The sequence below is a fragment of the Trachypithecus francoisi genome, unplaced genomic scaffold, assembly GCF_009764315.1.
Source record: "Trachypithecus francoisi isolate TF-2019V2 unplaced genomic scaffold, Tfra_2.0 Lachesis_group4, whole genome shotgun sequence".
NCBI lineage: Eukaryota > Metazoa > Chordata > Mammalia > Primates > Cercopithecidae > Trachypithecus > Trachypithecus francoisi.
The window spans coordinates 136,003,901-136,028,451 of NW_022681469.1; the positions used below are offsets into that span (position 1 = coordinate 136,003,901).

A 24,551-nucleotide genomic window follows, 5' to 3' on the forward strand; every position below is an offset into this window, starting at 1 on the left:
GGCTGAAGGTCAATGGCTGGTAAAGGGCTTCCCAGGGTTTGAACCCCAGCTCTGTCACATCATAGGTGTTTGACTTTGGATAAGTTATTGCACTACTCTTTGCCAAAACAGTTTGTTTTTCTAACCTATGGAATGGTGGCTAAGATCCACCTTTGAAAAAGCCAGGGCAGGAGCTCTACCTCATAGAGTTTTTATAAGGCTTTAAACATTCAGAACAATGCCCAGCACATAATACCATCATAGGAGTTTTTAAAATAATTATGTGGTATACTCATACACATTGTAGATAGTGTCTCTCAGCTACCCTAGTCAGGGAGGCACTGCTTCCAAGTCTGGATCCTAACTTTGTCTAACTCCTTCCTTCAGTAATTCATAGATATTATTTCTGGGCTTCATTTCTTACACAGAATCTCCCTCAAATTGACTAAGGTTCATCACTCAAATTGTCAAAACATGAGTTGCTTGTAAAGATCTCCATTTGTAAGACAAATTCTTTTGTATTTTTTTTTTTTTTATTTGGGTTCAACTAACATTCCTTAAGGACCTACCACACTTTTCTGTGTCACTGTGTGCGATTCTACTGTAAATGGAGTTCCTTCCACTCTTACAAGTCTGTAAAAGCAGACAAGGTTATACTAAGTGAAATGGACCCAATTTCATTAGCTCTTGCCTCACCGCCTCAACAGACAGACCTTAGTCAGCTCCATACCCCATCCCTAAGCTTATGTCTGGGAACCCTCAGGCATCTCAGGTGGGCCCCACTCTCATGGAGATCCATCACACCACCACTACTTCCAGGGGATACCTTGTGAATGCCAAAATCTGGGGAAGATCCATTCTCCCAGATCCCCCAAAGCTGTTTTCCTATTCTTCATGCAGCATCCATGATGCTGTTTTTGAAGCAAAATCAGAGAAAATGTTCCCCTCTCCCAAAGAGTATCACAATTTGTTACCTGGGGACCAAGAGTGCCCCCTTTACATTGAGTTCTTGATGCAAAAGGATTCTTCCATTGCTGCCTACAGCCCATCTCTCTACTGGTATGGGCATAAGTCCTTGAAGCCTGACTGGTGGAGGATGTGACTTTCCCTACCCTATTTTCTCCTGGCACCTACTCCTTCAGGAATACAACAACACAAAACCTCAAGCAATTTGTTTTTTTGTTTGTTTTGTTTGTTTTGTTTTTAGATGGAATCTTGCTCTGTCTCCAGGATGGAGTGCAGTGGTGCAATGGGCTCATGCAACCTCCACTTCCCGGGTCCAAGCCATTCTCCTGCCTCAGCCTCCCGAGTAGCTGGGATTACAGGAGCTCACCACCATGCCTGGCAAATTTTTGTATTTTTAGTAGACGGAATTTCACCATGTTGGCTAGGCTGGTCTCAAACTCCTGACCTCAAGTGATCCGCCCATCTCGGCCTCCCAAAGTGCTAGGATTACAGACCTGAGTCACCTCACCTGGCCGAAATCTCAAGCAATTTGATTCCCAAAGGCCAGCCCATGCCTTCATCAGACTATTCCTTGACACATCTAAGTTACAGTAGAGGATAGAGAAAGGCACTTGATCTTGGCCTCATCGCTCCTAGATTGCATCTACTATTTTCCCATATATGATCAACTGAATGGTGTTTATTACAGGGATTTTTTTTTCCATAAAATTTACTTTCAGTGCTTAATCCATCTACTATCAATTCTGGGCTTATTACTTTGAAAAATCAGTCTTCTGGGTGATGGATGAATTGAGTCAGAATCATAAATGTGTGCTTGTTCAATACAATAATGGGTTAGGGTTACATTCCCTGTTTTGTAAAATGTTTAAAGCCCAAAGATAAAAGCTGTTCACCTATCACCTTTTCTCACTCACTGGTGATGCCTAATTGCAGGAGTAAGCTGGGGTGGTCAGGTGGCGGACTGGGAACTTGCTGTCTTAGGAAAAGGAAGGCAAGCTTGTCTTGTTTTCTTGGAAGCTGCTGACACTTGGCTTGCTGGGGACATTGATTGGACCAGCTAATGTTTGCTGCCCATTCCTCTTTAAAGCAATCAAAAAGCCACCTTATCTGTTAACCTTGACCGTATTTAGCTTGTAGATCACTCTTAAGTCCTCTACCCCAGAATGTTTTCATACAGTGGTTAAATTAATGATTCAATCAGCCCAATTAGCTAGATTTTTAATTGTAATACATATCTTATTATCCAAAGCCCAAAAGGAAAGGACTATTTTCCTACTCCATGTTTTTAATCTGAGGCCATTCGTAACTTCATGGCAGTATGGGCTAGTCCATGATCTGATGGAGACTGGTTTAAATTCACTCTTTTGAGAACATAGAAGTTAGTTGACTTCGGAAGTGTGAACCCCATAATATCTGGTATATTAATAGTTACTAAATGTATGCCACTGAGAGAACCTAAGCATTTCATCTGGTTGGCAATTAGATCACATTTAGGATATGATTACTTAGATGGAAAATTAGCTTTATCTTTAAAAAATATCCTGTGTACTGACAACTTAGAGTCTTTGAGGGATAAGTAGATCTGCCATGAAACACAAACATTTGTTGTCACATCAATGGCAAGAAGCCTTCTTGGTTTCATTTAGGAGGGTTTGATGGTTGTCTTGAAAGTGGTTGGAAGCTGTAACAATAAACACTTTGAAGCACAATGCTTTGTCATTCTCCTGCCTTAGGCCTGCCTGTTTCTGGCATAGATTAGCACGGTTTGTCTTTTTTTCCTTCTTTCTTTTTTCCTTTCTTCCTTTCACAATGGAAGAGTTTCCCCTTAATGACTGCCTTTATCCCATGTAAGCACCAAACTTTTTAAATGATTTAGGCTGGGGAACTCAACTGTGTTGATAAAACTTCATTAATGAAAGGCGTATTCCATGGGAACTTTTGTTGCCACATTATAGTATTTGTGTTAGAACACTGGGTCCGCCACATAACAGTGATGCAGGCACCACCACCACCATGACAGCAAGAATTACAGTAGGAAATTAACTCTAGCCCTAGGTGGCTCATTGCTCTTTTCTGACAATGATGGGACCTTCTCTCAACACTTCCCCTGACGTCTTCCTGAGGAGAAGTTAGCTAAACCAAAAAACATTCTTCATCATTTTTGCTCACTCAGTTGGCCTAATATTTCCCAAAACCATCTCCAGATTTCAACTGCCAAGTTTTCTGCAAGAAAAATGCTTCTCTGGTATCTGTTGAGAGAATTTGAAGTCATGGTGGAACGCTCAGGATTATGGGCTCTTCTTGAAGCTGGACATCATCAAACAGGGCAATTGTTCATTTCTAAGAAGCCTGAAACAGCTCTGTGGTTCTTTGCTTGTGGACAGTTTGCCTTTCCTGTTTTTCTTACTGTAGGCACTAATTACAGAACAATTAACAAAAGCCTAAAAGGGTGTAATGGAGAATTTCTAATGAATCCTGACTTATTATGGCTGAAAGAAGACTTGATGTTGGATTAATGTAGAAACACTGGAATACTATTAAAGGAGCTGGCACTTGATTTGATAGAAAAAAAGAATTATTACACTGTTCTATTGCCTTTTTTCCATTTGTACGACTCCTCAGACAATTGTTTTCTAAGAAAGGATTAAACTCCTATATGAAATGGATTTTGATGTTAAATGATGACACATTCTCTTTCTCAGTCCCATATGTATGTGTACAGATATCATATATACACACACATATTCATATATTTCATGTATACGTATGTGTGTATATATATACATATAATTGCATATTCAAAGTATTTTTCTATACCTCACTTTGTTTTCTTTCAGTAATTTTCACCTTGATTATGATAATATCCACATAAACTTCATTACAAGGTTACTCGTTTATAATTCAGTGAAGTTTTTACTTCATCCCTAAAATGTATTCATTGTTAAACTTGGCAGGAAATAAAGGCTAATGCAAGTGCTCATGTGTGTACCTGCAGGCACACACACACATACACACACACACAAATGTCCCACTGCCCACAAAGTAAAATAAAGTACTTTGGAATACCCCTAGCAAAATATGAGAATGGCAAGATAAGACAAAGTAATACATATAAAGCAAAACGAACAATTCCCATTTTCTAACTTAAAAATCAAAACTTTCCTGCTAAAGTAAAAAGGGTTTAGTATAAATTTACATGAACTTGGCATTTCACTTCAAGATAAGTGCCAGTGAACTATCTGGTGGGTATGAAGTGTCTCTGTGTTAAAACGTTAGAAGTGACTTCAACACTCAGTCCACGCACCCCTTTTTTTTCACTACATAAGAAAATTAACACAAAAATGCAATTACGGAAGAACAAAAAGAAAATTAACTTTAGATTTGAATATAGACCTGGGTTGGAATTTTAATTCCAATTAATGTTACTCAACCATGCCTCAGATTCATCTGTAAAAGCAGCAATAACACCTACTGTGCAGGGTGGTTAAAACGATGATATGTGAATATTAAATGAGGCGATACATGGGATATTCCCGGTCCAAATGAGCAGTTGTGGAACTTACTTTCTCCATATAAACTCTGAGATGGGCACAGATAATAGAGAAAAACTATAGAAGAAAAGGTCGACCTATCAATTAATGTTTGACCTTACTTCTGTAATTCCAAATTCCAACTCTGTTGGTCCCAGTAATAAGACTAAGTACATTTTTTCCCCAGGTATATAGTTCTCTAGCTCTAGTTGCTCCATGCATTTCCAGTTCTCTAACTGGAAAGGAAAGGAGGAAGAAGGAAAGAAGGAGGGGAGGAATGAATATCTCTTTATTTCCTGTGAGTAGTTGCCACTGCACTTGAAGAAATGGGAAATCAACAAAAGAATAAAATATAAATATTGCTGATCCAAGCATCTGCAGCCCATTAACAGCCTCTGCCATGGCAATATCTATTCTTTTTCTACTTGAGCTCTCTCACTCCAGCTTTTGTTCTCTCCCACATTCAGTCTGTTTCTCATCCTCTTCTGGATAATTACAGTAAAAACAAAATTATCACCCAGCAAAGGATGTGTCAATATGTGTGCAAAGTTGATCATGGAAAACAAATAAGACATAAAATAAAAATAAAAATAAAAAATACATCCCAAACAGGTCTTTTTATTTAACATAAGGCCAAAGAAGCTATCAGGCGTTGCTGAATACTGTCCACTAACTGTACAAAATATTGACTGCATGCCTCGCAAACACCAAAATATCCGCTGGAATGCCATAGAAATAAATAACTTCTGCTATAAACACATGAAAACATATCAAACTGTTATCTCTTTAAACATATTGTAAATAAAAAAATTACCAGTACTTCTACACAATAAATATTAAGAAACCATTGACATAGTTGAAATGCACTCATATAAATTAACAACTTTAATTACATTAGCCAAACAGACATTGGTTAAAGAACTGCATGTAGTATGCAAAAAAACAAAACAAAACAAAAAAACAGAGTAAAAACCCAACAAAATAAAAACAAACAAACAAACAACATCAACCACAGAACATAAAAAGTTTTAAAATAAAACGGGCTTCAGATTATCTTGGCTTTCATAATTATATTTTTCTTTTAAAGAAAAATATCAACCCATTGTCAATGCACTGTTTTTCAAAGCATTTAAATAGAGGGTAAAACCCATTGGAAATTAATACAGAAGAAATTATTCACTTTATGCATAAAAAATAAATAATAATATAGCTGAGACATGTGGTTTGCTTCTGCTCTTGAAGATGTGAACAGCTTCTAAGCATTCGTTTTCTCTGACCCATACAACAGCTTCTCAGTGATACAGGGTTTAATTTAAACACATATGATGTCCACCCCCAAACCTTCTGCCCACAACTACAAGTTTTATTTATTTTGTGGGTTTTCAGGGTGACTAAGTTTTTCTCTACCTTGAAAAGAGAAGTTGCCAGAAGGTGCACAGAAAATCATTTTTTTAAAGTGAATATGATAATATAGGTCCATGCTTAATACAACTGAGACGTATTTGTTCTCTGTTTTTTAGAGTCACCTCTTAAAAGTCCAATCCCACAATAGTGAAAAAATAAATAAATAAGAAGTATTTGTTCTACCTTTAAGGAGACTGCAGGGATTCTCCTTGAAAATGGAGTATGGAATCAATCTTAAATAAATATGAAATTGATTGGTCTTCTGGGATAAGAAATTCCCAACTCAGTGTGCTGAAATTCACCTGACTTTTTTGGAAAAAAAAGAAAATGTCAATTTGGTCCATAAAATACATATTACTATTAAAAGATATTTGAAGACAAATCCTTTTCAGAGCTTGTAAGATCGGTGTGGGCAGATTTTTAAGAGCCTAGAGTTTAGCCCTAGAGAAAGAGCGAGGAGATAGTAAGCTAAGATAGAGCCACTCTGGTTTTAAGAAAAAAACATACTACTAAGAATCCCATATGTTAGAATTTAAAGCCTTTACTTTTGGCCTCATGCTGCTAGGTGAAAGAGTGATTGTTCACAGGGCTTGCATTTTCCAAGATTATTAAAGATAGTAAAATACTATCTTTCAATGTTATCAAAAAATGGTAGCAATTTATACTTCTTTTTCAAAGCCATATAAATTTAACAAAATTAAAGTTTGTGGGTGTTTGATAACCCAATCATTCAATATCCAATTAAAATATGGAATAAGTTTCAAATAAAATATGGAATTACATTTCTCTGCTTCTGATAACTGTGGTCACTAATCAATCCCTATGTTATCCCCGATATGTCTAGGACTTAGCTTAAAAAGGTAGCAGATGTATTTGAGATGAATGGGAACTATACATGGGTATTAGCTTTCTTTGCAAATTTCTGCTTTTTCCATATCCTTGACCATCTCTGCTACTGCACAGTGAACCAGGACTTAATTTCTCACACTGTTTCTGCAGGTACCAGTACCAAAGAAGATGCAGTTCAAAATACTGCCAGTTTTCCATGAAATTTTGTAAAGTTGAACATGGCCATCTACTCTTGCCTTAACACTTTTCTCACCACACCCACCTTCCCACATGCATGATATCCAAGGTCAATAGACCTTGATTAGAATCTACTCTCAAGCTTCTCATGCAGTGCATATTGTGTTTTCTGCATAAGAAAGGGCGGCCTCTAAAACACAGTAAGTGTATTTGCCCTGTAGTGACGTTGCCTACATATAGCCAAGTGTTACAGTATACCAACTGAGTATATTTTTCAAGGAAAGCTAAACCACCTTTTGTAATCTTTGGTTTCTCACTGATATCTTCCTTTCCTATAATTAATTTATTTTAATCTACAAATTGACATAGGGCTAAAAGCTTCAATATTTTACAAAATATTAATTAATGTAATTGTTCCCAATTATTAGAAACTTTTTTCCTTTTTTCAAAATATTTGCCAACTTCACACAAGTCTGTAAAAATAAGGCTCTGTATTTTCAAAAGCACATACATGAATAATTTATTAGCTATTCTAGGCAAGCTAAATACTAGAATAAACTAGATAAAAACTTGGCTTTAAGCATGTACTTTGATATTTATAAAACAAAGGTTGTTGTTTTTTTTCCTTTCTGCATCTGAATCAATACAAATTTACACATGAAGGGTTTGGCTATAAATTAAAAATTTAGAGATTTTTTACTACTGCCCTCATCTCTGCCTCTTCTTAACTGTCCTCTTCCTTACTCTCCCTCCCTTAACACCTTCTCCCAAATTAATTATCTTTTAGTTAGTGGCGACATTATTTTTCCCAGCTGGTACAGGTAATATTTCTCTCAACCAAGCCTTAATCATTTTTTAAAAATACACTTAACTCTAATTCTGACCTAAATATTATATTTTTCTGAAAAAGCTTCTGATTTAAGATTGATTCCAGTAGACACTAAGTTGGAAAAACTTCAGCCCAGAGTTTTGATTATCATACTGTTTTCCCCATAGGGGAAAACTTGTAGAAGTGGGAGGGGGCACAAAAAAGAGGAGGAAATTGATCCCTGTACAACAAAAGAGGGCCTTGCTGAATATTCACTGGAATTTTCAGGCTTTTTCCCATCCGAATTTTTGAAATGTGCCCACCTAGTTCAGAGTAAAAGCAAAAACTATAGCCTATCCTTCTTAAAAATACTGTGTTTTGCACACAAACATTCATTGCTTTAAGAACATTAAAAAATGACAGCCTGAAGTGCTTAAAATGTGTATGGACATGGTACAATACATGTATATATACATACAGATATGCATATGCACAAGCAATGTATATATACACATACAAGCATGTAGTTCCATGAATTTGATTGAACTTGATATCCAACAGTGTACAACTACTGTACATCCAGTATGAAATGTCCTGTTTCATGGATGTAAAAGGAGTCAAAAACCAAACTTCTCAGGTCTTTTAAGCCTGAACACAATCCACACTACTCAGCCTTGAATCCCAACCCCTGACTCATTGATGGTGAATGATACCAACCACAGACAGACTGTTTAAAGGCTCACACAAATGTCTTTGGTGTATGTGTCTATTTTTTAAGGTACAAAATAATAATAATAATTATAATTATAATAATAAAAATAGCTATTTTGTGTGCTGTAGCAGTTCTTTTATAGCTCACATTAAGTGCAGCTCTTAAACCCCACCCCCACCCCCACTCAAAGAAAATACTTGTTAAATAAGGATTAGACAGGTCAAACACCATTGTAGTGCAAATAGTAAACGATTAAAAAAAAACAACAACAACATTTACAAAATATAGAAATGTTTGGATCCAACAGATGGACAAACATATTCCTTTCAAGTATCTCTCCTTGAAGAAAATAAAAATTAATCAGATTACTTCCAATACAAAAAAGTCTCTCTTTTTGTTCTCTCTCAGGTAAACAGTTTCAAACCTATTAGGTTGCATAGTTCTAAGATCATAAGCACCTTAACGAAATGTAACTTGGTATTCTTTTTTCCTTGATCTTTCATTCTTTCCATACTTGTTCTCAATTTTTTAATGTTGTTTGTTTTGTTTTGTTTTGTTGCAAAAGTGGTACAGAAAAAGGAAGTGTGACCACCTGCACACGACTGTTCTTTTACCAGTAGGTGTATATATGCAATGTGTGGGAATGCCTGTGTGCGTGTGTGTGTGTGTGTGTGTGTGTGTATGCTGATATACACAGAGATAAGTGTCACACAGACATACCTTATGACCTGGGTAATTGGGTAGGAAAGTGCCTGTGACGGGCTCTTTCAAACTCATGGCTTTCTAGATGCTATTTGGGTTGCTCTAGTCCACACTACTGCAGACTTAGATTAGTTGACTCAAGGCTCACAAGGGAACCACAAGGGGGGAAAGGACAATACCCCATTTAAACAACTGATGTCATCAGTGTGATTTCAGAAGAAATAAAGGGTACACCATTCTCCCTTTGCCTCTCAATTCCTGTCTCTTTCACTGCTTCATCTCTGAGCCCTGGCTGAGGATTTTTTTCCACATCTTCCTTCATCTGTTTCATCAGGTTTTGTTTTTAATTTACTTTTGTTTTTTTGTTTTTTTGTTTTTTTTAATTTATATTTATCTGGTTAACTCAGAAACCTTAAAAATTTCTTCATTTTGCCACTGTCTTCTCTGGACAACTCTTGCTCCCTTTCCCCCTGGACTGGGCAACTCTATGAGCACCCACACTCCTCCACGATCATGTTCTGAATGTCCTTTTTGATGATGTTTTGACCATCATCATAGTACAACATGGACATGGGTCTCAGCTTGGTGGGCACACAGCATGATTTGAGGTTGGCAAAGGGGCTGTGGCCCCGCATGCGGTAGTGGTTGATGACTGTTGAGTGGAAGGACAGTGAGGACCCGGATGTGCCTGCTATATGGCTCGGGCACTCACCCTCGCAGTAGTTGGCATGATAGCCAGAGGGAGCAATGATCCAGTCATTCCAGCCGATGTCCTTGAAACTAACAAAGAACTGTTTCTTACAGCAGATGTTGACCTTGCCATCACACTCCAAGCCCCGCCGACGCCGGCGATGAGGGTGGTCTTCAGACTGCCGGGCCTGCAGCATGAGGAAAGGTCTGTGCGACTGCTCCTTCTCGTCATCTGCTCCTGCCCCACCTTCACCTCCACCCTTCTTTTTCCCATCTCCCTCCTCTTCTTTCTTCTTCTTCTTGCCCAGGAGCACCAGGCTGGCGCCACTCTCCTGGCACTGCTCACAGGCAATCCGAACGTCCAGGGAGCTTTTTCCCTGATCTAGCAACCGCTGGATGCTGCTGGAGACAGGGAAGACATGCCAGGTGCTCTTCCGAGCGTCTACCACTTTTTCAGAGAGCAACAGTTCACTCCTCTCCCCCTTTAAGCCCACTTCCTCGGCCTCTTCCCCTGTGTCCAAGCTGCCCTGCGGGTGCTTCTGCTGCTGGAAAAGGCGGATGGTGACTTTGGTCCTGGTCCTGTTGGCCTTGGGGACTTTTAGAAAGAGCCAGACTTCTGCACGCTCCACCACTGACAGGTCACTGCCTTCCTTGGAAATCTCAAAGTGCAGCGTCTTCCTGGTTGTTCCTGAAGACAAAAGACAGCATAAGAGAAAACAGTGACACCTGTTAATTCCAACATTTACATGCACTCACAAATTTCAGGCAAGCAAGAGTCTTCTGTGATAGATCCTCTGGAACACGGGTCAGCAAATGACGGCCCACGGGCCGAAACTCTTTCTGTACTGCCTGCAAACTAAGAATGGTTTTTATACTTTTAAGTGGTTAAAGTGATATTTTGTGACATGTGAAAATTGTCTGAAATTTAAATGTTAGTGCCTGTAAATAAAGTTTTGTTGGAGCATGGTTATGCTCATTTCTGTACATGCTGCCTACAGCTGTTTTTGCACTAGAATAACCCAGAGCTGAGTAGCTAAAACAGACTCTCTGGCTCACAAGGCGTAAATCATTTACTCTCTGGCCCTTTATAGAAAAAAGGTTTTGGACCCTTGCTTTAGAATGAAGAGGGCCTGTGAGTCTATGTGTATTGACTAATTGCTTAACCTAAGTTTCATCTTCTATAAAATAGGAATGAATAAGGACCTTCGACCTGTTATCTCACAGATTTAGGAAGATCAACTGAGATAACATAAATGAAAAGACACTGTAAGCTCTAGAGAGCTAAGGAAATATTATTCTCAGACAAAAATGCAGCCCCTGGCCTCGCCTCGCTATGTAGGTCTGTGCAGTTGGGACACACTGAGTCAGCCTCCTCTTCCCCTGTCAGAGCCTGATTCCTCCCCCATCACCTCTTTGCTGGGTCACTGCAGCAGCATGTTCTTTACTTTGGCTCTGCAGCAACACTAAGGCAGGCCTCCCCTCCAGTCATTTCTCCATGAAGCAGCCAAAGGCATCTTTCTCACAGGTAGATCTGATCACATCACTTTTTGAAAGTCCTTTACGGAATTCCTATTGCTCTCAGTATCCAACAGAAATTGCCTGGGACTTTGGGCTCTGTACATGCTGTTCCTTCCTTGAATGCCAGCTCTTGCCCAGTCCTGGTCTCTGGGGTGTAAGGCCTTGAGAATTCCACCCCCTGTCTCACCCGCAGGCAGTGATACCTGCTGTTCCTTCTGCCTCAAGTGCTTCTGCCCCAACTCCAACACAGCACCCTTAGTGCTGCCTTTAATAATGTTTCAATTTTCAGATTGTTTGGACAACACTTCCTCTAGGAGGCTTCCTTCACATCACTTCCACCACCACCCTCCTGCCAGCCTGGTTTAGAATGCCCAGGGTCTAAGGTCACTATCATAGTCTAGTGTTCAGCAGAAAGTAGGCAATGACTTGATTACTTATTAACAAATGGAGGCGTCCTTAGCATTGAGTTCTATTAAATTAAGCGAGCCACCTTGTACCTCTGAATCCCCAATGTTTGCCTCTGACCCATTAGAGTGCAGCCTAATGAGCACCAGAAACATATGTCAAATAGCAATCGCTGCTAATGGACAGGAAATTCCCACATTGTCAGGACAGTTGAATTTAGCAACCACTCAGTTCTAGCCTAACTCTAAAATTAGAAAGTCACCTATTTCCTTCTCTTTTCATAAGCACCTGTATGTTTAATGACGCAGCAACAAGTACTATGAAAGCAGGTATCCAAGCTAAAATTTTTTGATTAATCAAATATGTTCCCTCACTTCCTTTTTTCCCACTTGGTGGCATATGGAAACATACCCTCTTTTCCCTGACCATGGACCTCCTTACAACTGTCCGCTGTACATGTATCCCATGCACAAATCTGTGAACAATCTTCAAGAAGTTCATCTTAGAACTCGCAACTCCCTGGGAGGATCTCCCTGCCTGAATTTCTATAGTTAACGGAAATCCAGCCATACTTATCACTCGAGGCCCTGAGATGTTTACGGTACTATAAATTTTAGGCACAGTTTCAAGTTCTCTGCAGCAGAAGGCAGGCTTTTCTGTGCATTGCGTACTGTAGATTCTGTTCTTAATTTAACACACTCTGCACACTGTGATTATGATAGTGGTAAATTCACTGAGGCAAGGGCCAAGCAGGGCTGCAGATGGATATGAAAGGTTCTCTGGCATCTTTCTATAAACTTACGAGGATGCTGGCCATGATGATGGTGGTGGTGGTAAGGGGAGTTCCTCTGACTCCGACCTCATGTCTTTGGCAGGAGTTGAAATGAATAATAAAGCTGGGTTTATGATTAGATAGAATACCAGAGCAGAGAGCAGTTAGAGGGAGAAGCTGTCTTATTTTAGGAAGCATGATGACTTATTTTTTCAAAATCTGAATTGTATATTCCCCTTTGCTAAGAATTGGTGGAGGTTTGTTGTTGCTGTTTGTTTCTTAACAAAGTAAAGAGAAGAAGATTCCCAGAAGCAGAGCTTAATCATTTAAATCTGAAAAGGCAATCAGCAGTTGATTTTAGGGTGGCAGCGTCCTGCCAAGGCCTTAGGAGAAGATCAAAACACCTCCCAAGCCTCGGATAACTGGCCTGGAGGGTGTGCAGGTTACCTCCAGCGTGGGCACATCTGCCTTGCCCCATGGAGAATGGTAACAAGCTACCTGCTGTTTTCCCTTCTGCCTCTATGCGGGACAGCTTCTGAAATTCTAAACTGCACAGGGTGTCACTCCAAAAACAGAGAGATAGTAGCTGCTAAATTAGAGAACCCAGAGGGCACAAGGTTGGGTTTTGTTTTTCCGGGAAAGAGTGTGAAATTGGAGCATCTGACTAGTACCCTGCATAGGGAGGCTCACTGGGTTTGGGTAACTCATCCCCATGGGATCTACTCTGCTCTCATCCACACCTGCCAGAAGGGGTCAGGGTGAAGGCTGATGGACAGCAGTGCTGACCTGCATGAAGTGGACTTTCCATGAATAACATCCAGATGTTTGGGTGGGGGTGCCGAGGGAGGGTTAGTTGGCTGACTAGAATTAGGGACAGCCGCGTATAAATTGCTTTTGTAGGGTTAGAGAGGCTGAGGCTGCTGGCTTCTAGCCACACAGCCTACAGGACAGCCCCTCATTTCACAAGAGCAGGTTTCTGATGCATGATCTAGCCCCACCCCTTCTTCACAGGCAGCTGTACTTGGAAGCAAATGATTTAGTGTTCCTGAGAGAGGATTGTACAAAGAGAGTACTCATTAGAGGGGGCTCAATCTGTCAGGTGCTGTTATATTAGGATCAGAGAGTCATCATAAAATGACTTTCATGCTGGTCTTGGCTGATAATTAACTGCATGGCATCGCCTGCATATTATGGAGAGGCACGGGCGCTGATTTATGCATCCATTTAATTATCTGAATTGAAAGACTCTGTTCCCTGTATTTGCATCCACTGCCTGCGTGCTTTCTCTCTCCCCCATATTTCTGACATTTGGATTTTCCCCCTACTAATTGACATGCCTGTCGCCTCCTTCTCCTGGTGTCCATTTCTGGAATTGCTATTTGTATATTGCATGATATTTTATCAGGAAAAAAAATAAAACAGATCTAATTACATGAAAATGCTGTTGCCATAATGCTCAGGAGAACAGGGGGAAGAGAGAGATTCAAGTCTTCCTAATGTCTACCTTATATGCAGGTACATTTTACAAGTTCTATTGTATTCTGACTTATTAAGCAGTGCATATTTCTTTCTTTTACATTAGCTTTCATTGCAGAAGGGGGTGGGGAGATGAGACTGCTGGAAACTGACGTGGGATTGATGTTTATCAGGGCTGCCGGCTTCAGAAATATATTACAGCCTCGGAATGTCCTAGGTATGAAAAATATAATAAATAGCAGGTCAATTTGTTATATTCCCTTTATCTTTATATTACCTGAGAGAGATGGCTATACTGCAGTGACACTTTCAAGATGCCCCAATCCTCCAATCTCCATGCATAACAATTTGGAAAAGGGAAGGTTGACTAAGGCTGGGATGTTCAGGATCAATTTCTAATCAGTTTTAGTTTTCATTTAAATATCTCATGCTGTAAAATCTTGAAATGAAAGCCTTCCCATAATGTGCCGTGAGCAGGTTCTGCATTAGTTTGTACAGGTGCGACCTAGGTTCCTGCACTATTACCTAGCTAGCCAGATATAGCTGGTCGCTTTGCTAACCTTTCATTACCTACTCTCTGATAATATTCTTTTCATCCTCTGTGCTATTTTTTCCCTCCTGAGGCTTGTGAGCAAGGCTGTATCACAGCCTGCTCTGCCTGAGTAATTCACTAAGAAAGTCCCACGCAAACCCATGTGGGTGATAATATTTCATCACTTAAACCTCTATGAGCTCGGTGGACACATACCAAAGAGAGAGAAAAAGAGGTGCAGAAAAATGGGCAAAGAGAAAATTTGTACCTCACAGGGAATACCTCTGAAATGCTGCCGGGTGGGAAGGATTGGACAGAGGAGAGACTGTGTAAGCTGGAAGGAAAGATACCTGGAAGGGTGTTTGCAGCACATTTTCCTTTGCTTTCAAAACGTTTTGAATAAGTCAATCATGAAGGCACGCCAAGGGTTAAGCAGCTAAGCCCCTTGTTGTTCCCTCCCCCTACACTAAGATGCAAAATGATGGACTCATCCAAAAGTCCAGCATCTCAGATTTGTGGGTATACGAACATTTTCAGTTAAATAAGCAACACACACATGCAGTGTTTCGATTTGGTTTTGTTTTCCTCACCAGGGTCCTGCCTAAAATATGTTGCTCTTTTACATATGGGCAATAATTATGTCTCTAATGTGAATGTGGAAAGCCTCGTTGTTTACAGAACATATTTAAACTTACCATGGGGTGGGGGTTGGGGGAAGCCTCCCTGTAAAAAGCGTCTGTTCCTTTAATTTTCCATTCTTCATCAAGATTTCACTGTGTCTAGATATGGTATAGTCAATGGTAAGGGTATACACAACTACCATTTACAGGGTGCATTCTCTGAAGCTCTAACTTTGCATTTGGACTGCTTCCAGGGGTTTCTACAGAAAGCAGCAAGTGAGGTCTTAAGGTTATTCCTCCTTTGACCTACAGTAGAGGATCTTTCCTGCAGTAGAACTATAGGTTTGGCCATAAATTATCTTGATTAATTTTTTAGCTTTAATGTCCCTCCTTAGGGTCCGTTATTGATTTATAAATGCCCAGCCACAAACATCCATCATCCATGCCTCTTCCATTAAAATGGTGATGAAAAAGGTTAAATATTTCAGGAGAAAGGGGTTTTAGATTCCTACAAGTAGCAAAAATTCTTAAGGTTCAACCCACAAAATTTCAGAGACTTCTTCCAAAGTTCCTAAGAGCTTTGGCACTTTTGATTTTGGACCTAGGAACCAGTTGAGTACAAAGAATTCTGAACTACAGCTAGGAGATCATGTGCAAGTATTTTTTAGCAGAAGAGGGGCCAAGATAAATATGTGTTTTCAAGAAAAGTGCCTGGGAAGGTATTACTGCAGTTCTTTAAATATTACAACGGACTTTCCACCCTGACATCTCCGCCACCCCCAGCCCAGTCCATCCACTGCACAGGCCACAGACCACTATTAATCTCTTTCCCCATCTTTCCCCACCATTTCTCTCCACACCCTCAGTTCGGAAACAAACGCATCCTCAGAAGCTGAACACCATGTTCCCACAAGGCATTAAAGAAAGAACCTTTTTCCTCCCTGTTTGAAGTCACTTGTCATTTGTCGCTGGTGGAAACTGTTGATAAGGCTGGAAAACTAGGCAACAAAATCAGGGGAGACGGAAGATGTTTTTGTTACGATCCGGGAGACCGTATTAGGGAGAGACTTGTGAGCAAATCAGTATCGCTGATGATTCATGGTCACATTTCTCCCTGCTCTGCTTTGTTTGCTTTTGAAATTTATCACTCGTCTGCCTTCCATAGAGCTCCGGAATGTTCACATGTATCACTAGAATTTCCATTTCCTTTCCTTCTGTCTCATTTAATGTATTACAGGTAGTCATGCTTCTCCCATCTCATAAATTCCTAACTTTTTCTGCAGAATAAGAGGGAGCAGGAGGTAACTGATAATCACCAAGATTACTGGGCGCTACAGACAGGGTGCTTCCAGTAGGCGCAACTGCCTTTCCCTGGATAAACTGAAAAGGAGCAAAAGTCTTTGGAACGCGCCCTCTTGTGGCCGCTCTTCTCCATTATTCACAGAAGAGAACGTGTAACCCCTAAAGACATCCCTAAGGGATGGGTGATTCACAGAAAAGTTCGGAAGATGGGCATGGAATGGTGGGAGTTAGCTCCATTTTGAGATGGCTTTCTTGGGGTGGGGAAAATGGTCATCCAAGCAAGGCTTCTTGGATCCCTGTCTTGGCAGTGTAAACTTCAAACTCAAATCTTCCACACGTAGTATCCTCCAAGGGGTAGACTTATGTGTTGCACTCAACAACACCTAGGCTACGTGAGCACATCCATTTCTTGGTGTTTCGTTTGTCTTTCTTTCCCTAGTCTTTCTACAACAGGTGCTATCAATTGCTAAGCTAATTACCAGAACCCATATCCAGGTTTGAAAGCATATGGAGACTCAGAGGTACATTATTACTATGCACTGACTGACCAGCTACTGTCATGAGTCAAAATAAAATAAAAATAAGCTGTATCAGCCAAAAAGGCCACTGAATTTAGCTTCATTGACATTTATAGCGATAGCTTGGCTTTACCCATCCCTTCTATCTTTCCTTGTGAAGAACTCTATAGGCCTGAAGGTAAATATTGAGGGTTTTGTGCCAGCCATGCAAAGAACACACTAATCTTGGTGAGAAATCTTGGGTGATGTGACATACATAAAAATAAAATCATTTTTGTTGGTTGGGACACATTTCAGAGAGCCTTAGAGTGATTCCCTGCTGTTTAGTCAATAACAACTCGCATCAGCTTTACAAAAATCAAGCACTTTCTACCTAAGCAGGATGGGACAAACTCAGTTAAAAGAGTCCCAGGCACTTCAACTTTCGCAGGCTCTCTACTTCTGTAGCCATGCCTTGGCTTTATCCAACAATCAAGGAGAGAAAAGGCAAAAAGTAAACGTAGCCTCAAATTGAAGAATCTTAAGGTTGAAAGGGGCCGCTATGGGTCTGCATTTGTGGCATGCTCATGGATGACAATGTCTGGATTCTATGCTGCACAAAATGGTTATAAGGGAAAGAAAAATGCACGGCTTTTTCTATTCTCCAAAAAGTCTTGACATTCCACATAGTTGGAATGTCATTAAAGTTGAATTATTCCAAAAGCAGCAAGACATATGTCTTTGCTATTCATGTTCATATATTTGCTACAATCATTCAGATGATAAATATCTTTTCCTTGATTAGCAAAATCAGCAGCAAAATGCTCACGTGGTTTTCTGCTTGAAGAGTAGACTGTCCATGTAGCAATCATTAAATATGTGAAATTATATTAAATCAACTTGAAGTTGATGTGTGAAATCCCTCAGAGAAAAAGAAGCAATTGTAATAAACGTTTTCTAAGAATTCAAAGTCAAGTTGTAAAGTCAACCAGGAGTTTCCCATTACAAATCTTAAACTTGACTCAACGTGAACATCCAATGAATCGCTTTTTAAAAAGTCGCTTATTTTCTTTCAAACTAAACACCTAACCGAGAAGTAAAAAATGACAAAATCTCATACAACTGAGAGAAGATTGGCACTGAAAGGAAGGCCACACATAAGCAAGAATGTAAATGGTCAAATTTTTTCACTGCCAAATCTCTAAATGCTAAGAGAGTGATTTGCTATACAAGTCCAGTAAGTCAGAAAGAGGGGCATATTGCTAGTAACAGTCGTGCGGTTAAAAGTGGTCAAAGGCATAGGTATACTTAGTCGTGTGACATAGTTAAAGGCAACTGGATAGGAGCTGTCATGGAATCCATCATGTGTGGAGGTTGGTATATAAAGACACGAAGCAACCCTCTAGACCACTGAAATCTGTTTCACATGCGCAGCCAAATATCATAAATATTTTCTTTTTCATCTTTTCCCATCATGAAAAGTTGAGAAAAAAATGGGTGTCAACTTGAAAAGTTCTAACCTAGCTTTCTTCCTCAGAAAGCTTCAGAAGATAAAGTCCTAATGATCATACCTTTGGGGGCTGGGTTAAGAAAGAGCTTTAGGGAAAGAAAGTAGGACCTTCCCCAAGTGAAAGAGGCTTCTGGTAAGAGAGCCAAACTGGGAAGCTTGTGGGACACCAGTGCTTCTCCTGCAAGGGGAAGCCACACAGCCAGCAGGCTATCTGCACCCCCAGAAAGATGCCCTGGTCTTTCATGGCTTTCTTGAAAACAGAACATCTGAGTCAACAGGTTTTCAGGATTGGAAATTCTGAGTGTTGCCTTAATTGTTTATACTGCTGCGGCAAACTTTTAAACAAAAATGCTGGGAGTCCCTGCACATACTTTACTGGCCATATGCTCTACCAAACAAAACAATGGCATTCCTTTCAAATGGAGTTGGCAAAGGATGCAGTTCTTTAGCCTGGCATTACCATGAAAGTAACACGGTATTAACACATCTGTGTGCCTGACGTGCATGGGCTTGCAGGCATGCAAATGATCTGTGTCACTTAACTATAAAAATAGCCTGGCTCCAAGTCCATGGGCCCATACTTTTAACAGGCATTGCTATTCAGCAACAGGTTAGTGTGGTCCTGGGCCAACGATTAGAACCTATTTATTAAAGTTCTTCCTCTTAAGGATTGAGTGAGTTCAGCATAGTATCTGAGAGTACTTTGTCAAGGTTGCGTTCCTTGGCAGAGAGCTCTTAGTAACTTTAGAAAGAACAAAACTGGTTGTTTTCTTTTCTTTTTTTTTTTCTTTCAGAGAGCAAAAGTCAGTGTCCCAAAAGTAACTGCTGGTTCAGTGACAACTGTCCCCCAAAGTAGCTCTTCCCTGTCTTGAATGTGGTGCCTGTGCACTTATAGACAGTTTCTAAAGGTAAAAATGACTGTCACTCATAAATATGCTCTGCTTCTCTAATGTGGCCCCAGATTGGACTTTTAAAGGGGAAGGTTTGTTTTAAGAGAGTGACTTCATCTGTGCCATTCCACTCCAATCCTGGCACACTCACCCCTCTACCCTCAATAAAAACTTGGATGGGGTCCGGAAGCCTCCTCTGCTCCCCAAGCACCCGAAAATGCCGCAGCTTTCATCCGGCTGCTCAGATCTGGTTTCACAGGCAGGGCAAGGCAGCCCCTCACAGTCTGCCTTCCAGCTCGACATTGGCCCCGAGCTTCCTTTCTGTGTGACCGGCTGAGTTTAGCAAGTGTAAGCCAGTCATCTCCAGGCAGAGCTCGACCGAGAATTCCTTTTCTGTAAAGTCCTCTCCCCCTCCCCTGCCTGCCCTCCGTCCGCTAGTCCGCTACCATCACCTAATAACTAGTAACCTTCCCAGGCAGTTTCCAGCTGGAGGGAGAAGAAGTTCCTCCTGGGACTGTCAAAGAAATATATTTTACCCTCCTACCCCCCACCCCTCCCCACCCTCTGCCAATGCCAGCACCAACCTGACTCGGCAAACGTGATGATCTCCGAGGTCTGCTCCATAAGTTCATTCATTTCTGCTCTCCTTCCAATGTCATCCTCTATCTCCACATACCCGTTCTCCCCGACTTTGCCCACATGAAGCTTTCTGATCGCGTTCAGAAGCGCCGCCTTGGGCACCGGCTGGGTGACATCGGGTCTCTTCTTCAAGTGCAGCATGTTTAAAATGTGCTTCTTGACGGCCTCCACCATCTCTGGCTGAGAGTTGGGTACATCCTTTGGGAGGGCGGCCAGCGCACAGGACGGACAGTCGGGGGCCGCGCTGTGCCCCTCGGATCCTGGGGTGGGGGAACTCCTCACTATAATCCAGCAACTTGCCAACAGAAATCCTCTCAGCCAAAGCAAGGGCATCCTGGCAGCAAAAGTTGTTGTGATTGCCTTTTTAAAAGGCCCTGCTTTTCCTCCCCCCTCACGCACAGGTTTTTTTTTTTTTTTTTTTTTTTTTTTTTTTTTTGTGGGTTTGGTTTTTTTTTTTTTTTTTTGGTTTGTTTTTTTTTTCCTTCTCCTCTTCAGCAAATTCTCTGGAACAAGAACAAAAAGTTTTCTGTGAAGTTTTGTTTGCAGGTTTCTCTCTGAATGCAGTCAGTGCTGTAGGTTTGTGGCTGTCAGGGAGGAGAGTTCTGACTGTCTCGGAGTAAGAGGGAAGGAAGGAGGGAGGGAGGGAGGGAGACAGGGAAGGAGGGAGGGAGAGACAGGGTGGGGGGGAGACAGACAGAGACAGAGAGAGGATGGGAGGGAGAGAGAGACAGGGAGAGAGGAGAGAGGGGGAGAGAAGAGAGAGAAAGAAGGGGGAGAGAGAGGGAGAGAGGGAGGGAAGGGAGGGGGAGAGGGAGAAAGGGAAAGGAAGAGAGAGAGAGAGAGAGAGAGAGAGAGAGAGAGAGAACGGATTGGCCCTAAGTAAGTGAGTGAATGGAGAGGGAGGGAGTTTGCTGTGAGTAGGGCTGTGATTAGGGAGGGAGGGACAGCCCGTTTTCTGACAGGCTGCTCTCCTTCTGCTCTTAGCTTCCTCACAGACACCTCTCTTCAAATATCACCAATTTCGGGGGTTCTACTTTCTCTTCTAAAATAAATTCTCCTAATTTTGTTCACTATTTTTTTTTTTTCTTTCTCTGCCCAGTCTCCTGGTTTCACCTTCTTCCTTTTTTGGAGGGGAGTAAAGAAACCCCAAACAAACACAGTGTCTCAATCAGCAGGGATGACTTGATTGAAAAAGTCTGTTCCCACCGCTCCTCCACCCTGCCAAGCCACAGCCCTAGGTGGTAAAATGCCCTCCTGACCAGGGAGGTCCAATGGACAGGTAGTGGAGGTCAGGGAAGAGTAGCTCGGGGATAACAGAGGGTGCCTGGGCCAGTGGATTGTTCTGGCCTGATGGGATCCAGGGGAGATGGTCCTTTCCCCCCATTCATTCATATTTAAATGTTCAGGTCATCAACACTGGCAGGCGATCTGAGGAGAGCGCAATGGAACTTTTGTTTGGGGTCATATAATACACTCCACTCTTCCCAACTGTGAAATGCAGCAGGGCACTGAAGGACCAGAGGGCAGGCAGCCTGTCACAAGCCCAAGTCCCAGAAGCGCTCTCCCCGTCGCCTTCAGCTGCCCCCTTCTGCCGGGGATCCACTCACTCTCACACATTACAGGCTACCACTGCTCGCGGGACTTCACAGATAAAATGCAAAATTCTCTTGACCTTTCCCACATCCTTTTATAAAAAGAGTGCACTCGTATGACTTGAATAACTGATCCTATGGGAAAAGACTCTCTAAAATATATTGGCAAATTATTTTTCTCTGTCATGTGGTAGTTTTTTCAGCTTGCCCCAAGCCTGTCCCGACCAGTGCATTCATAGACAGCCTCCTTGACTGCTTCTTCTTCCCTCAAAGGAACAGTGCAGATAAAATCATCATGGATTTTAGTGTGCACAGAAAAAGAAAAATGTGAATTTTTTAACAATGCCTTTCTAAGGCTTAAAAAAAAATCTTCCCCCTCCCCTTTTTTCATTTTCTGTCTTATTGCTTTTATCTTGCAGAAGAATCTTTAAGGGGTCCATCTGTTAAAGCGTTCCTTCCCTCTCGGTTTCTTTCCCACACATAAGCCCTCTTGGTTTCTGAAGATACACTTAGCTTATATCTGACACCTAGTGTGTTCATAGCATTATAGTCAAGCAATGCAGTTTAGGTGGAAAGAGTTAATAAATATCATTACTACAAGCATAAGATCTGAGTGCAAGGGGAAGAGGGCAAGAAAATTATGACACTAAGTTAAAATTACAGTCTGCACAGGTTAACAATGCTCTCTGAATTGTATATACTGTCTCCTTTTCCAAAACAACTATTTGTAAGACTTTTTCTGTTACAAGTAACCTAACACCTTTGGGGTTTCAGCTCCAGAAACATCAATTACTCCACCATTATTGTTGAAACTTTGTCAACATTGCCTAAAAAGCCTCATATTTTTTACGGGGATGGTGAAAGAGAATGGGGGAGGCAGGGGACATTTGTGTTATAATGGTTTTATAAAACATCTTTGTACTATAATACTTAACATCATCCACCTATTTGGAGTCACATATACAGTATCCAAAACGTTTTGTAGTCCAATTAAGTTTTACAAGAAAGTCTAAAATACAACCAAAAGTTTAATGACTCTAAACAACTCAAGAGTCCTAATAGCAGCATTTAGATAACTGCAACTTATCAATATTTGGATTCTCTCTGCATCTGAGTACGTGTGTGTTCCCTGAATTTACTGTTTGCGAATGTAACTCTTAAAAATAGCTTTCTCTTTGGCATATGTACTTGTATATATGTGCTGAGTGGGTTGTATAAACATATAATCTATTTGCATGCTCTAGGACTATTAAAAGCTATATTAACCTGCCTGAATAATATAAAAACGTACACATCACAATGCACATTGGAAATGCCAATTAGTTGTAAAATTCCTCCTAGCTATCCTATCTTTGAATGTGTAAAGAGCTCAGAAGTAAGAGTTAAAAAGCATTACCTTTCTGGTCCCCACTCTTCCACCAGCCGGCTCTTGTATCATGTGGTAAGAGCTGTCTGAGCTCCTCTTCATGGTATTGGCACTGTGAAGTTTTATACTGTACTACTTATTTGTACACCACACATTGGTACCACTGAAACAGAGGAGGGCTGGGGCTTTGTTTGGGATTGGTTGGAATCAGCATGACATCAGCAGATGACTGGTTTTTCCAGTGTGAGACATTTCATAATTCATTATCTAATGGAAAGCCCTTCCTGGCTTCTGAGACACTACTGGGTGATGCACTGAGCCAGTGAAACCTCTGGCTAGAATTACTCTACCTTTTAGAAAAATATTGGAATCAAATAGATATGTCTCAATGAGTGTGTCCAACTTTCAACTTTTCTTTTACTACTCGCACACACGTCTCGTTATATTCAGGTTCAGTTTTATGTCTTTACATAAAACATCTGTTACTTCATGAAGTTGCTTCTATTTACAAAGTATTTTATTGTTTCTTTCAGGAAAGAAAATTGGTAGTGTTCTTTATATGGATTCTAATTTTATTTTTTTAAATAAGCTATTTCATTGAGGAAAAAATTGCGAAAATCTGTATAATCATATGATGATTGTCCCCCCCTACTCCAACCAACTTACACTATTATTTTACATCTTGAAATTGAATGCCTGCTTCATAAATCAAGAACTTTGGAAATAGTCATTCTCTTTAAGTGAACTTCATAAGTATCCTTCCCAGGTCTTTAGAATCCATCCTAACTAACCACACACACACACACACACACACACACACAACAACAACAACAACAAAAACCTTCATGCATCATTCTTTTTTACTAGAATTTCGACTCCTATAATTTCTAAATTGTTACAAATATAACAGGAGATTCATGAAAAGAAGTGAACACTCCTTGAAATAGGGGTAAAGCCGGTCAGCCTTTTTGGGGGTGGGGAGAGGTGTTGGCAAGTCTGGTAAATAACACAGGAGGAAGAAGTCCTCTGACAAGAATGGTGAAGAGTTGTTTGAAGGAGTATAGTTGAAGCATAAGCCCAGTTCTCATGACAAGCTGGATAAAATGTGCAAAATTGGGAGCTAATGAGAGCCATATGACCAGATATGTTGTTTTGTATGCAGGATTTAACATGCATAAAATAAACTTTTCACTGTGCCCGCAAGCAAAATATAGAGGCTCTGGCCTCCTGATGTGTGGCTTAAGCAGGTTCCATTAGGACACCAGAAGTTTTCTGTGTAAGAGGGTCTCTCTTGGCTAGATGCAGAGAAAGTGTGGGTGCTGAGCTGCATGGGGATGGGGGGAAGGAGTATTCTAAGAACTGCATATGCAGAAACGAAGTAGGAAAAAAATCATTAGGTTGTAGAGGAAGAGAGTGAATCTGAGTGGCAAAGACAGAAATAGGATTAATGATGGTGAACTCCAAATCTGCCCCTCAGTTTAGCACTGGGTGAACTCAAACCCTTTATAAGAAATGAACTTCTCCACCCTTCATGCTGAGAATTACTGGAGTCAATGACCTTCAGGGCATCTAAACTCACCTCTGCCCCACACATGAACCTTAGTGTCCTGAAAAC

General features: G+C 40.8%; 1 protein-coding gene and 1 long non-coding RNA gene across 3 annotated transcripts in view; one reads left to right on the top strand and one right to left on the bottom strand.

The window, feature by feature from the left end:
* Positions 1-5,073: 5,073 nt before the first annotated feature.
* INHBA (inhibin subunit beta A) lies at positions 5,074-23,370 on the bottom strand. Of its 2 annotated transcripts, XM_033193851.1 has the most exons (3): positions 22,967-23,370; positions 19,924-20,481; positions 5,074-10,505 (listed from the first exon to the last, which is right to left on the bottom strand). In XM_033193851.1, the coding sequence occupies exons 2-3, from the start codon at positions 20,309-20,311 to the stop codon at positions 9,613-9,615; spliced, it is 1,281 nt and encodes a 426-aa protein (XP_033049742.1). In that variant the 5' UTR covers positions 20,312-20,481; positions 22,967-23,370; the 3' UTR covers positions 5,074-9,612. The 2 variants fall into 2 exon arrangements, with proteins under 2 accessions (XP_033049742.1, XP_033049743.1); XM_033193852.1 differs by lacking the exon at positions 22,967-23,370 and having other exon boundaries at positions 19,924-20,679.
* LOC117073237 overlaps positions 13,849-24,551 on the top strand; it is an 86,137-nt gene continuing 75,434 nt past the window's right edge. The window contains exon 1 of the long non-coding RNA XR_004433179.1: positions 13,849-14,027. This is a non-coding gene — a long non-coding RNA (uncharacterized LOC117073237). The remainder of the gene's footprint in view (positions 14,028-24,551) is intronic.